Raw genomic sequence first — 15,566 nt, forward strand, 5'->3', positions numbered from 1 at the left:
AAAAAAAAACATATATAATGTTTAGGGGTTCTATGTAATTTTCTAGCAAAAAAATTAGGAATTTTACATGTAGGAGAGAAATGTCAGAATTGGCCTGGGCGCAAAGTGGTTAAAGAGTTTTTCTCTGAGTCTGGAGTCAATGAGGATGGCAAACGTGATCAACTTTTCCAGCTCAGTGGGTATATCTCAGGCTGCTATCTCATCCTTGATGGTATCCGAGAGACCAAGAGAAAAAGCAGCCATGGGGGCCTCATCGTTCCATGCAACCTCTGCAGCCAGAGTACGGAATTCAATTGCATAGTCGGCAACAGTTCTCGTACTCTGTGTGATGGACATGAGGCACTTGGCAGCAGAAGCGGAGCGTGCAGGAACATCAAATACTATTTTAATCTAAGCCACAAACTCAGGGTAGCTCAAGGCAACAGGTTTTTGCATCTCCCATAGAGGGTTTGCCCAGGCTAAGGCTCTCAGAAAGCAAAGATATCATGAAACCTACTTTGCATCTGTTTGTGGGAAACATCTGGGGCAGCATCTCAAAGTATATCGCAACCTCTTTGAGAAACCCTCTGCATTGGACTGGATCATCCCCAAATCGCTGGGGATGCAGAGCAGAACCAGACATACCTCCTTATAGAGGTAATACTCAAGGCGGGTGCTTGCACAGAGACTGGAGCAGTAGCGGGGTTGGCCTGCAACATAGGTTGTACCGGGGTGGCCACAGTGGGAGATTCCAGGTAAACCATGCAACTCAGGAGCGTTTGTAACTGATCTATGTAGTTATGCAGTTCATCCAATCTGGAAAAAATATTACCAACAAGTGGATTGACTGCATCTTCCGAATTCATGGTCTTCGCCTGCTGTCAGAAACCATGAAATCGGGCAGAGACAGAAGTACTGTTAAATCACACTTGCTTTATAATAAAAGTAAAAAGAACAAACGTAGTCAAAACATAGCCAAAGTTCAGTAACCGGAACGGATAGTCAGCCAAGCCAGAAGTCAGGGATCAATGTAGTGGAACAGCATGCAGGATCTGGAGCCAGAAGGGATGTCAGCAAAGCAAGTCTTGAACAGGATCATAGGAGATCATTTCTGTGATGTTGACCAAAGGCGAAGGCAGAGAACCTCGGGAATGGATGGATTAAGTAGGCAAGACTGACGAGCAGGATATTGTCAACAGCTGAGTAACTGTGGAGAGATAGGAGCTGGCAATTAGCCGACAGCTGAGTAGCCAACTAAGAGAAGGAAGGGCTGAGCCCAGCCCTGACAGTTTCAAATATAATTCTTTTAACAAATTCCACATTTTCTGAACTATTCGGATCGATTGGAAAATGATTGACCAATTTGAGTTCTGTGTGAGGAATAGTTGGTTGTTTAGGAGTGGACATAACAACCGATAACTCATCAGCTGTCAGCGAGTTTCACCACTGACAGCTGAATGTAAAAAGAAAATTCAGAAAATAACAGCATTCAAAGTGCCTGGTAGTAGTATGGATTGAGGTGGGAGGCACCCACTCTACACTGTGTTTTTTTTTAATTTTATTTTTATTGCTATTCTGAATTAACAATGCTAAAAATACAAAAGAAATTCGGAAAACAAATTGGTCCATTGACTCAATACTGAACCAATTAATTTAAATTTATGGAATTTCAGAATTTGTTTCATATTTTTGGCATTCCTTTTGTATATTCAGAATAGCTGGTTGTTAAAGAGTGGGCAGCTGCCGGTGTCCTTAACAGCAATGACTCATCTGTTGTCAGCAGGTTTCCCCGCTGACAGTAGAATGTAAACAATACAAATGCTGGTTTAATTTTTTTTTTTCGGATTTGATATGGTTTTTAAAGGGAAACCCCATGCCAAAATGTAAAAAACAAATCCCAAACCAGTCCACATGCCCTCAACATGGGGGGCATGCTTTGGGGTAGCCTTGGAACAGGTCCATGTTGATGAGGACAAGGGCCTCTTCCCCACAACCCTGACCCGGTGGTTTTGGGGTCTTCGGGTGGGGGGCTTATTGGAATCTGGAAGCCCCCTTTAACATGGGAACCACCAGATCCTGTCCCTCTATGTGAATGAGTACCCCTACTCATTCACCAAAAAGTGTTCAAAAAGGAAATAAAAACACATCAGTTTTTGACAAGTCTTTGACACATAAGAACGCAGACCCAAACTAAAAAAAAACAAACTGTTGCCCACCGAGCATGAATGTCCCTATCCAGGAACACAGCCGAATTACAGATAAACCTGGGGGGGTTTACCTGGTGATGTCGCCGGGTGATCCCACCCCATAATGATACTCGCCAAATGAGAGGTAGACATAGGGGCAGGGTCACCTGGTTGCGTCACGTTATGTTTACCTGTCAGATGGTTGTGTCTCTGAATGGGGATAAGTGATCGGCGGGCGGCTTTTTTTTTTTTATTATTATTCAGGTCAGAGTTTTTATGTTTTTTTTAAATAAAGGACTTGTCAAAAACTGTTGTATTTTTATTAACTTTGACTTTTTTTTGGTGAATGAGGAGTACTATGTATCCTTCTCATTCACATAGGGAACCAGGATCTGGGGGAACCCTTGTTAAAGGGGCTTCCAGATTCCGATAAGTCACTCCCCGCACCCACTACCCCTGGGCAATCACTGGGCCAGGGTTGGGGGGGAAGAGGACAAGGTGCTTTGGGGGGGGGGGGGAGTAAAAGAATAAAGTATTAGCGTGCTGCCACCTAGTAATACAGATTATGGATTAAAGGGTACAGCTGCTGCAAACGCCAAATGTGTTCCCACATCCACAATAAATCAATAACAAATGTGTGATCGCGCTGTCTCTATGTCAAGATCAAACAATAATAACTAAAAAGTGACAATTACTAAATAAGTATGTGCATTGTTGGTGTAACGCATACAGGTTGAGCCTAGTGATGGGAGTATTCACTGGATTACGTGAGATGCTGGAATTTTATATATGCCTGTTTTTTATTTAATAAACGTGAGTGGATTTTATGAAGTGGGTTCTGTGCAGTTTTTGTAGCCGAATAACCCAGGCACTGCACTATTGGAGGCTGTTTTCTTCTGTTTGTTGCCTATGACCTATGCATGAGCTGTGTGGAACCACCTTGGAGAGCGACTTCCATTGCCCTTAAAGGAACCTGAACACCAGAGTTTGGTCCATCAGATTGATCTGCTTACGTGCTTTGTTGACCCTTAGGTGTCTTTAATGGAGGCGAGCTTGCATTTCACCTGGTGAAAGGAGCACAAGTGAAGCACCTTATCAAATAGAGCCTTTTTTGATTGCACATGTTATCAGAAACGTTATTTATTGTATCAGCTTTTTGTATTTTATGATTGCATATGGATTCAATTTGCACTGGCACTATATATACAGTATATATGATGCACATACTTATTTAGTCATTTATTGTCACTTTTTAGTTATTATTGTTTGATCTTGACATAGAGGCAGCACGATCACACATTCATTATTGCTTTGGAGGGGAGCCACCCCTGCTCCAAAGCACCCCCCGTCATGTTGAGGTCATGTGGTCATGTGGTGGCCTAGTATGGTTCGGGCCCCTTCTCTGGCCTGCTCTGACATCAGCCGGGAGAACACATGACCTCACAGCGGCATTGTGAAAAAAGTTTTTTAGCTTCCCAATTTAAAAAACACACACACACACACACACACACACACACACACACACTGCAGTGTATAACTTGCTATAACAGAGGGTATACCAGTAATTGTCCTCAGTGACTTTACAACCGCTTTAATGAGGTACAGCTATAGTTTTGGAACCAGCACTTGAAAAATTCATAAACTACTGTTTGTGTGTATGGGAACATTGGGTCACAATTTTTTTATTTTCCATCGTAGGTCATAATGAACTCGCTCTGGTTTGGTTATGATATTGAGAAATCTGTGGAGTTGGCAAGAATGCACAATCAGTTATTCCCCAATGACACCACACTGGAAGAGACCATGGAGCAGGTAATTTATATTCTTCAAATATTACCTACAGTACCATAGAGTGCATTATTCCAGAATACAAATGAATCAACCTCTCTTTTTTTTTTTTCTTTTTTGTTTTCTTTGATCTTAGAGTGTTGAAAAAGAACTGGTGAAACGTCATCATAATGTAGTATATACTAAAAGGGTCGGGTCTGTGGTCCAGGCTGTTGTCCGGACAGGAAACAAGTGGGCGGCAGCTTCAGACACACGAAAGGGAGGATACCCAGCAGGTTACTGACCTTTTAGCACCGTTATGAACTGATAACTGTGAAACTCCCTCCGAGTGCATTGTCCAGCACTTTGTAAGTGGTTTCCAACTACTTTTAATAGATTCTCCACTCATACTACGACACTCAGGGACTATATTATGCTGACTACTACAGAAATACAATGGACTTATGCAATTGGATCTTCAAACGCTCTTCAAAGTGAATATTTAATCCATCCGATAAGGGAATCCATTCAGTGCTGCTACATTATGGGACCATATGGATTACTAAATTGCTGCGACCATGGAATGAGTAACTGGGAAGTAACAAAGACCTCCGATACACTGTACTCACTTGTGCCTTCCCTAGACCCTTAGACCCCATACACACTATTCGATTTTCTGCACATTTTTGTATTCAGATTTACCAAAACATGTAGTGCAAGGGCCTGCTTGACTGCATACAAATGAAAACTCTTAAAGGGGTTGTAAACCCTTGTATTTTTTCACCTTCATGCATCCTGGCAGTCACCAGCCTCCCATTTTACTTACGTGAGCCCCTTCATCTCCTTGGCAGGGACGTGCTGTCCCTCTCTCCACAGGGCTTCGGCTCTTGATTGGATAGATTGATAGCAGCAAAGCCATTGGCTCCTGCTGCTGTCAATCAAATCCAATGATGTGGGCGCCAGGGGACGGGGCCGAGTCCGGCATTCGTATCTGTGGACGCAAATGCTGGACTCGGGAGCGCGTTCGCAAGGTAACCCACTCGGCAGAGCTCTTCTAGTGGGTTATCTGATGCGGGGAGCAGTGTTAATTTTAGTCTTGGAACTAAAATGGTATTTCAGTTTTATTCCCATTTTGGTCTTCTACAATTGTTTTAGTTGTATTTAGTCAATCTCCAGTACATTTTAGTCTACTAAAACGTAGCACATTTTAGTTGACTAAAATGTACTGAAGAAAATCTCCAGTACATTTCAGTAATTGCAATTTAGTTGTAGTCATAGTCTTTTAAATTAGGCCCGGTTCACACCGCTGCGGGGGGAGATCCGGATGTGATTCGCACAGCCGATCTCCGTAGCGATGCGAGTTCAGCCATACAGATAGTATGGCTGAATTCGCAGCGCTCCCGCAGCAAACTCGCACGGGACCCTTTTTTGGGTCCGCAACAGAATCGGATCGCATGGGGGTTCACACCATGCGATCCGATTCCTGTGCGAGTCGGCAGATCGCACTGCGATATGCCGACGGATCTGGGGGTGTCATTAACATAACATTGACACTCCCAGCCGTCCGCATAGGGCAGTGTGAACTGCCGGCGGGAGGTGTGCGATGCGGGTAAACGCCGCAGATTCGCGGCGTTCCCGCATCGCTATAGTGTGAACCCAGCCTAAAATTGCATTTTATTTTTAGTCTCATTTTAGTCTTTTGACTAAAATGGCTTTTAGTTTTAGTTGTATTTTAGTCATCTCAATTGTTTGTTTTAGTCGTATTTTAGTCGACTAAAATAGTATTAATTTAGTCGACTAAAATGTTTTAGTGGTTTTAGTCAACTAAATTAACACTGGTGCAGAGGAGCCACGAGAGCTGCCAGGGGACCTCTCTCTGCAAAACGAGTATGATATGTTTGTTATTTAACCACTTCAATACAGGGCACTTAAACACCTTCCTGCCCAGACCAATTTTGAGCTTTCAGTGCTGTCGCACTTTGACAATTGCGCGGTCATGCTACACTGTACCCAAATGAAATTTTTATCATTTTTTTCCCACAAATAGAGCTTTCTTTTGGTGGTATTTGATCACCTCTACGGTTTTTATTTTTTGCGCTACAAATAAAAAAATACCGAAAATTTTGAAAAAATAAATGTTTTTCTTTGTTTCAAAACTTTGTAAATAAGTATGTTTTCTCCTTCACTGATGGGGCTACACTGATGGGCACTGATAAGGTGGCACTGATGGGCACTAATGATGTGGCACCAATGAAGTGGCACTGATGAGGTGGCATTGATGGACACTGATATGTGGCACGGATGGGCGGCATGGATGGGCGACACGGATGGGCGACACGGATGGACACTGATAGGTGGCACAAATTGGCCCTGATAGCTGGCACGGATTGGCATGGATAGGCGGCACAGATGGGCATGGATAGGCGGCACAGATGGGCACAGGTGGGCACTGATAGGCGGCACAGGTGGGCACTGATAGGCGGCACAGGTGGGCACTCACAGGCGGCATTGGTGTTATACTGTACTAATGGATGCCAATCAGTGCCAAACAATGCATGCCAATCAGTGATGCCCATTGTGGGCACTGATTGGCATCCATTATGGGCACTGATTGGCATCCATTGTGCTGACTGGCATCCCTGGTGGTCTAGGGAGGATTACCTTTTTCTGGGCATCCCTGGTGGTCTGGTGGCGTCCCTGGTGGTCCAGTGTGGGCATCCTCGGGGGGGCTGTGCTGATAATCGATCAGCACAGACCCCCCCTGTCAGAGGAGCAGCCGATCGGCTCTCCTCTACTCGTGTCTGACAGACGCGAGTGAGGAAAAGCCAATCACCGGCTCTTCCTATTTACACTGTGATCAGCCGTGATTGGACACGGCTGATCACGTGGTAAAGCGTCTCCGTCGGAGACTCTTTACCGAGATCGTAGTTGCCGGGTGTCAGACTGACACCCCGCAACAACGATCGCCGCGATGCGCGCCCCATAATCCTGATCACGTTATATGACGTCCGATCAGGATTATGAAACCACTTTGCCACCGTCAATTGTCTATAGGGCGGGCGGCAAGTGGTTAAAAAAAATAAAAAAACATCCTTTACAATCACTTGTTTGACCTCATATTATATGGTTTTGGTCAATCTGAAGACGAAAATTTGCAGAAAATCGAATAGTGTGTATGGGGCCTTAGATTGTGACATTAGTTATACGTTTTAATTTTTGTTTGTAAATTACTTCAAGGTGAAGGTGACATTTAAAGGGAATCTGTCAGTTTACACAATCCTTGCCATTTCCATTGCACTTAGTGTTCCCTTCAGTGCACCCCAGCGTGGAAGCTTTCCAGGCCTCCTGTGTTTGGAAAGTGCCAAGAAGGTCTTAAATACAAAGAGTACAAATGTTAAGTGGTGAACATATTTTCTACTCTTGAATATTATGAGCTAAATGGGTAAAGCTGGTTGCTTTCAGGTTTAACCTCCCAAAAATGTGGATGTTATAGAAAAAAAAAAATGAGGATATTATGGACTCTGACTCATTAATGAAAGTTGCAACTTTACAAAGGAAACAATATCTTCTGAAACACAAGGGAGCATAGAAGGTTGTGTACCTTGCTTGGTTACACAGTACACTGCGTGCAAAGGGTATGGGGTTACTAGACTGACAGAAAATGCATTATCATGATAGGCAGCACTCAGACAGGGAGCTCTACGTGGTAGAGGTGTGGGAAGTATTTGCACAAGCGTTGCATGATTTTTCAGTCTTTTGTTAGATGGGTTAAACCCCTTGCTAGTTAATGCAGGTGGCTTAATCTGTAAGCATTTTCTGTGATACTGTACAGTGCAGAGTTTACAGATGATGTGCCTCCCAATCCATAGACAACAAAAGCAGCATACCAGGCCACTCATCTCTATGGGGCTACACAGAAAATTTCACTAACCATTGTGTGTTTGCATATGTGTTTATATAATCCACAAAACAAGTAAATTTTTAGCAGTAAATAAGAAACTGACATACCCAGAGACCCAGTAAATTATGGTACCATCAGAACCCAATTATTTCAATGAATCTGAAGCCATGAAGCACTGAGCCCTCCTACAGCATTCATTTATTTTACGCAAAACTTTCTCTTGCTTTTTTGATACTGTCTCCAGCTAGAATAGTCAGAAACTATAGGTCATCTTATAGAAGTAATTTTTTACAAGCGGAAAACAAATATTTAACAATTATATTGCCTGATGCAAACGTATGTTTGCGAAACAGTTGTGCATGAGATTGTGGGTGGTTGGACACGTACAATCTAAAGTCTGAAGGTACCTTAAGCCTCTGTCACAGCCCAGTTTTACTGAATGGCAAATGATACAATTTTGTTTGGCATTGTATTCTGTTTTATTGCTTGCAGGCAAGCATATTTCCTTTTTTTTTTTTTTTTTTTGAAAATATACTGTGAGCTTTATTGCTGGTAGAAAATGCACACATAACAGACAATTCCACACAAAATAGAAAAATCCAGTTTAATGGCAGGTTAGACACAGGGGCGGACTGACCATTCAGCCACTCTGGCACTGCCCGAGGGCCCCGGGCCACTAGGGGGCCCCATCAGGGTTGCCAGCCTCAGTAAAACCAGGGACAGTATGTAAAAATCTGTTTTTTTTTTTTTGTTTTTTTTTTACATCTGTCTCTGAAATATGCCTTACCGACATCCTTTTGGTCTAAAAATCCTGAGATTATAGCTGCCCCACCTCTCCAGTACCTTCTCAGCCAATAGAAACATGTTTGTGTATACTGTGTGATTGTATACTGTATGTGTGTATACTGTGTGGCCCCATAATCTCCTATTGCCGGGGGCCCCATGAGTTGTCAGTCCGCCCCTGGTTAGACATTAAAGCGGAACTACATTTTTAATATTCAAAGCAAGTTTCCTGTCACATCATAGCACCGTACACTCTGAGTTGCGACTCCGCCTCCACAACCTGATAGGACCACATAACTATAAGATGATGAGATAGCCCCCGCCCCAGCATTCTCTTACTTTTCCTCACCTGTTGGGACCCTGTTCTCTCTCAGGGCCAGCTTCTACATCCAAACCCGGACAGACTACATCTGATGGCCTGGAGGCTGAGAGGATTAGGTACCGTATTTGCCGGCGTATAAGACGACTGGGCGTATAAGACGACCCCCTATTTTTCAAGTGAAAACATAGGTTTGGGCAATACTCGCGGTATAAGACTACCCCCCTTCTGAGGCAACACCATTTTAAAAAAACATTAGAAAGATTAAAAAATACAAAGAAAGAATGCCAACTACTCATCCGCCATGCTGCGTTATGTCAAAGTAAATCAAACAATAATAACACAGAGATCTATTGAATGCCACAACTCTGGAAAGTAGAATTTTTCACTAACCAAGCCTATACCACTTTTGGGTTACATTCTATGGGAATTGTCCACCAAAATGCATTTAATAACCCCCCTTTCATATGTCCCAGATTTACCTGTCCCTCTTTGGTTCCTGGGACCTCAAAGGCAAATAGCAGGATGAATAGTAGTAGGAGATAAGTGAATGGATTTACCCAGGGAAGTATGGTGATCGGTGTATTATTTTAATGAATACAATGCCTGCTTGGATTGGCAGAGGCTGTAGCATCATCAGCCCTTGCCTCTCTCTCTCTCTCTCTCTCTCTCAAAGCCAATCCGAGCAGGCTACTCTATGTAGCCTGCTCAGATTGGCAGAGGTTGTTACTCCAATCCAAGCAGGCTCTGTATTCATTAATAGAATAAATCGCTCGCCGGGAATGGCTCAACTGCGTATCCTGTTTGTAGCTGAAGCCACATACAGTATTAGCAGACATTTGGGGGCTGACATCCATAGGGCAGCATTGTATACCTGTATACCTGGCGTATAAGACGACCCCCGATTTTTGGGCATTTTTTTTAAGTGTAAAAGGTAGTCTTATACGCCAGCAAATACAGTATTTAGAACAGGGCTGTTCTCAGAGGGTAGTGGAGACATTGCTTCAGGCTAGGAAGCCGACTACCAACAACACCTACCAAAGGATCTGGGAGAAGCTTACCCCCTTTTCTCAACAACAAGGTTGGGACATATCTTCCCTGGCAGCCTATCAAATTCTGGAATTCCTGCAGTCAGGCCTAGAGAAAGGGCTTCATTCCAGTACCCTGAAAGTCCAAGTATCAGCCTTATCCGCTCTGACCGGGGTCAAATGGGCACATGATCCTTTAGTCATCCAGTTTCAGAGGGCCTACCTTAAACTAAGGCCACCTAGGAAACCTTCATTCCCGGTATGGGGCCTCTCAGTTGTCTTGGAAGTCTTGTCTAAGGAACCATTCTCCCCTCTCGACAACATCTCCCTTTGGGATCTGACGCTCAAGGTTTCATTCCTGATTGCTATAACTTCAGCAAAGAGAGTCTTGGAGATGCAAGCTGTGATGGCCAAAGAACCATACCTGGTCGTCTACCCGGATAGAATCGTACTTAGGCTTTCAGACCGTTTTGTACCTAAGGTGTCCTCCTCCTTCCACTTTAATCAGGAGATCAACCTTCCAGCCTTTGTCACAGATCAAGGTGATCCTCATCCTCTGGATGTCAGAGGCAACATTCTAAAGTATCTTTCAGCAACCGAGTCAATCAGGAGATCAGAGAACCTTTTAATTGTTCTATATGGCTGTAGGAAAGGTCAGGTGGCATCGGCTCGCACCATCGCCTCATGGCTGGTAAAGACTATCAAAAAGGCCTACTCATTGAGTAAACTACAAATCCCGGAGGGCATAAAGGTGCATTCCACCAGGGCAGTGGCAACTTCTTGGGCAGCCTATTGTAAGGTCTCGGTGGAGACTATCTGTAAAGCGGCCATCTGGTCTTCTAGAAACACTTTTATTTCGCATTATAAGGTGGATTCTGCACGACTTTCAACAGTGGACTTTGGAAGGGCCATTATCCAGGCCAACTCCTGTTTTTTGTTAATAAATTAATTTTCCTTGCATTCCCACCCAGTCTGCGATTTACTCCCCAGAGTGTATGCTGCCTTGATGCGACAGGAAACCAGAAAATGGTATACTTACCTTTCCGTAATTTTCCTTTCCTGTCGCATCTTCATAGCAGCATACAACGACCAACCCATCGAAGGTGATTCATATATACGGAGACTGATGGGGCAGGGGCCATCTCGTCATCTTATAGTTATGTGATCCTATCAGGTTGTGGAGGCGGAGTCACAACCCAGAGTGTATGCTGCCATAAAGATGCGATGGGAAAGGAAAATTACGGAAAGGTAAGTATACAATTTTCCAGTTTATCCAAAACACCCCCCTAGAATTTCTAGCTGTGGCCATCTTGAGTAGGGGCAGATGGTTCATGTAGCATTTACTTCCTGGTATCTATCAGCTCTTAGCTCAGGCATACAGACAGGAGGACGTGGTTAGCTGGAAAAAAACCTTCTCATCTCCTGAAGACTCCTGGGATGTATTATATCTTTTGCCTAGGCCTGGAAACCTAGCAGAAACCGAAGAAATAAAAAAAAAAAAAAAGTTTAAAACAAGTAAATATAACATACCTTTCTATCTATTTAGGAATGCTGGCAGCACAAGGATAACAAATAATCAGTGTTGATTGAGTGAGTGAAGTTCCGCTTTAAAAATGTTATTACCTTTCTAGTTACTGAAGCATATTATTTTCTAAAATCCTCAGTGTAAAGGTCTCATCCTGTGCCTCCTCCTTTACGATTTTTCTGCTTTATAACACAGCTACTGTACCTTGGATCACATACAGTATTTCACAGATAAAAGGTGAGCCGGTAAATGAAGGTGAAATGTTATTGTCACATTGCCCTATATTTGGCATACAAATATGGAGACTAGAACAATTTTGCCAATGAATTTAACAACTTACTTTTTAAAGTACATTTTAATATTTTGGGTGGCATGGTCCTTAAAGTGGACCTTAGATAAAAAGGAAAGGTCTGCATTAACAACAGTTCCCCGCCTCAAAGTAAAAAGGAATGTAATGCATGTAAGGTAGGGGTGTCCAAACTTTTTTCAAAGAGGGCCAGATTTGATGAAGTGAACATGCGTGAGGGCCGACCATTTTGCCTGACATTCTTTAAACCATTAAAATTCGGTCTAATTGTGTTCGTCCGTGCACTCCTACACTGCCCAACAAGAATCCTCTTGCCTTTGTGGCTGTGTGTGGTGAAGAGATGAGCTCAGGCGTGTTATTTGGATATACCGTATTTATCAGATTATAACATGCACCTTCACTTTAAAAAGGAAGTTTCAGGAAAGAATCTTACATTTTAAATAAAGAACTGTGAAGCAAAATAAGGGTCAGTGCCCATCAATTCAGCCTAATCAGTGCCCATCTGCAGCCTCAGGGTCGGTTCACACCTGGACGACTTATCAGGCGACTTAGCCGCCTGAGAAGTCGTGTCCCGTTCTGTACAATGGAACCGTTCTAATCGGAGTGACACAAGTCGCTCCGACTTAGAAAAAGGTTCCTGTACGACTTTGGGGGAGACTTGCATTGACTTCTATAGAGAAGTCGTTTTGCAAGTCGCCACAGCGGTCGTGTCTAGGTTGCCTGAGGCAGTCGCGCTGCAAGTCGTGCTGCCTAAGTGTGAACCGACACTCACAAGTGCCAAGAATTCAGCACCCCCATTGACATGAATGCAGCACCCCCATTGACATGAATGCAGCACCCCCATTGACATGAATGCAGACCCACCATTGCCATGAATGCAGCACCCCCATTGACATGAATGCAGACCCACCATTGTCATGAATGCAGCACCCCCATTGGCAAGAATGCAGACTCACCATTGCCATGAATGCAGCACCCCTATTGCCATGAATGCAGCACCCCTATTGCCATGAATGCAGCACCCCTATTGCCATGAATGCAGCACCCCCATTGCCATGAATGCAGCACCACCCTTGCCATGAATGCAGACTCACCATTGCCATCAGTGCAGCCTGATTCATGCCCATCTGCAGCCTTGGAGGAGACAGGGAGGGGGCAGGACAAGCGCCAACAGACATACAGGAGAAATGCCTGTTTTCTCGGCGGCCTCTTTCTATGATGGTCAGAGCAGTCATCCAATGGCAGCGCGGGAGACAGGACTTCCTTTTACAAAGGCCACCGTGTAAACAGGAAATACTCCTGTATCTACGGCACCCGTCACGCCCCCCCCCCCCCGTTCCCCCCAAGGTAGCCAGCATATATATCTTTTGTGGCCCCTCTGGGATTCATTGGGGGCCACAAAAGATATACATGTCAAAATTACCAGACGGGCCATCCGAAACCGTAACGTGGTCTGGACTTTGGTCATGCCTGATGTAAGGTAACATACTTTATGAAAATGTGAACATAAGGTAGTTCATTTGATGAGACTGCATTTTTATTAAAGCAGTGCTCTGAAGAAAAGGGGTTGATTTACTAAAACTGCATTGTGCAAAATCGGGTGCAGCTCTGCATAGGTTCCAGGTTTTTTGTCAAAGCTTAATTGGACAAGCAGAAGTTAGAAATTGATTGGGTACCATGCACAGCTGCACCAGATTTTGCCCTCTCCAGTTTTAGTAAATCAACCCCAAAGTGTTGTTACCTTGCAGTGCACTGCAACTGTAAAGTGATACAATGCCCAGCAAAATGGTGGCAGTATTGTAGAAAAAAAAAAGTACTTCCACATCACAGGAGCGCATTCTTGCACAATTTTGAGTGCACATTGTCACCCCAGAAAGTAAAGTATGTGTTTTGAATACATGACATAATTTTTTTTTTCTTTTTTTTAAGAGTTTTTATCTTTATTTGGGGGATACATTGAAGGGGGGGCTTGCATTTTCATACAAGGTTCACTTAGCTTTCTCCAGTAAGGCTTTGCAAACTTGTTTAAAGTAGAACTTCAGGCACAACATTTCTTTTGAATTTTGTATACAATGGAAAAAGGTCGGAACCCTTGTTTCTATTGTTGATTAAGGGAATTTACCCTAATTTCCAAACTTGGTGACCATATAAATAGGGTAAATCTTTCCAGTGGAAAACCCCAAACCAATGAAGGTTCTAACTCTTCCTAATTCTACCCAAAACATGAACAAGTTTTGTCTGGAATTCCACTTTAAACCTGATAATTTTTTAGGAGGTGGTATTAAATCCAAAAGCAAACATTTATCGTATTGCAGCTTTGCATTTCTTAGATATGATGGATGCATTCGTTTTCTTTTTTAGGCTTGCTTTCTTCTACATTTGTCTAGTGATCAGGCCAAGTATTAGCTGGAGTTTGGCTTCAAATTTTAGGGAATTTTCTAGTAAATCTAAGACTCCCCTGTCCCCAGACTGCCAATGCTGCTTTCCAAAAGTGCCCCCTGAGCTGCTTCATCCAATGGGTGCATTCTAATACAGGAGGTTTGTTTCTGGCCAGATCACCAGGTAAAAACAGAGGGGAGGGCATAAGAAAAATAAACTGATGCAGCCACCACATCTAAGGATTGATACAACTACTAGAATCACTCCCTTGCCACAGCCATAAATCTAACTTGGCACAAAAGAGGGAAAAGGGGGCCAATGGGTTGGACTTTAAAGGCAATTAGGACTACAATGTTTCTATAAAAAATGCATATTTTATTTTTAAACAAAAAAGTAAAAAATCAAGAAATATACATAGAACAGTGCCATCTAAAAACATGTATTCATATATGTAGCAAATACAACCAACAAGGTCCAATACTTTGGATATATGGTTAATGTTGATTGTTTCAAGTGAGTGAGCCCCTGTGCGTCAACGTGTTTCACTGATCCGCTTCCTCAGGACACACCGAGGGAAATGAAAGTAGCACGGTTTCACTGTATGAACATAAAAATCATGTTCCATTACAAATATTGTTGCATACAACCACAGTAAACAAATATATTTGTATTCACCTTGTCTACATATGAATGCACAAGAATATTTCCTCTTGTTCCACAGCTATAGATTGGTAAGCTGCAATATATTATAATATAAATAAATAATAAAAAAAAAAAAATATATATATATATATATATATATATATATATATATATATATATATATATATATATATATATATATTATAGCCATGAGAAACATTTTTATTTTCTGTGTTGACATACATTTGTGAGGGTTTGGCTGCTCTGTTTCCGTCCATTAAACATACATACTGGCCTTTTATAAACCTGACTCTGTTCTTTTTGCAAACATTAAATACAATAAATATTATAAGGATGTGTCTTTATTTTAAGGGACTCCGTAAATAAATATACTTTTTGAGCCAGGTATGTGTGTTTTCATTTCACAGATATTCTAGCAGCTTGTACCAAAGAGAAATAGATTGCCACTGGATATAGGTTTCCTACTTCTTCCCTTACTGCAAGAAGTTAACTGTTTACCTCTGGATTTATCCAGTTCCTGTTTAGACCTGTTTATTGATAAAAGATTAGGGCTAAAACTGCATGGGCTATTTAATCCCTGGCTACTCAGTGATTAACTACACGTTGCCTCCAGGGCCAGATTAAGAGCATCATGGGCCTGGTGCTGAGGATTTTGGTGGGGCCTTTTTGCGGAAACAAAATGAAAATGCAAAAATGTTTTGCTAAAACAAATTGAATATACTCTCACCA

At 42.7% G+C, this 15,566-nt stretch overlaps 1 protein-coding gene across 3 annotated transcripts in view; it reads left to right on the forward strand.

Annotated features, from left to right (window-relative positions):
• The window catches only part of GGT1 (gamma-glutamyltransferase 1), a 266,175-nt gene extending 250,953 nt beyond the window's left edge, over nt 1-15,222 (forward strand). For all 3 annotated transcript variants that reach the window (XM_077461552.1, XM_077461551.1, XM_077461553.1), the window contains 2 exons: nt 3,864-3,977; nt 4,090-15,222. In XM_077461552.1, coding sequence (XP_077317678.1) covers nt 3,864-3,977; nt 4,090-4,236 — 261 coding nt within the window. In that variant the 3' untranslated portion in view covers nt 4,237-15,222. The remainder of the gene's footprint in view (nt 1-3,863; nt 3,978-4,089) is intronic.
• Nucleotides 15,223-15,566: the final 344 nt, after the last annotated feature.

Source organism: Lithobates pipiens, unplaced genomic scaffold, assembly GCF_037356315.1.
Source record: "Lithobates pipiens isolate NorthernLeopardFrog02 unplaced genomic scaffold, aLitPip1_a1.2 Scaffold_3, whole genome shotgun sequence".
Taxonomy (NCBI): Eukaryota; Metazoa; Chordata; class Amphibia; order Anura; family Ranidae; genus Lithobates; species Lithobates pipiens.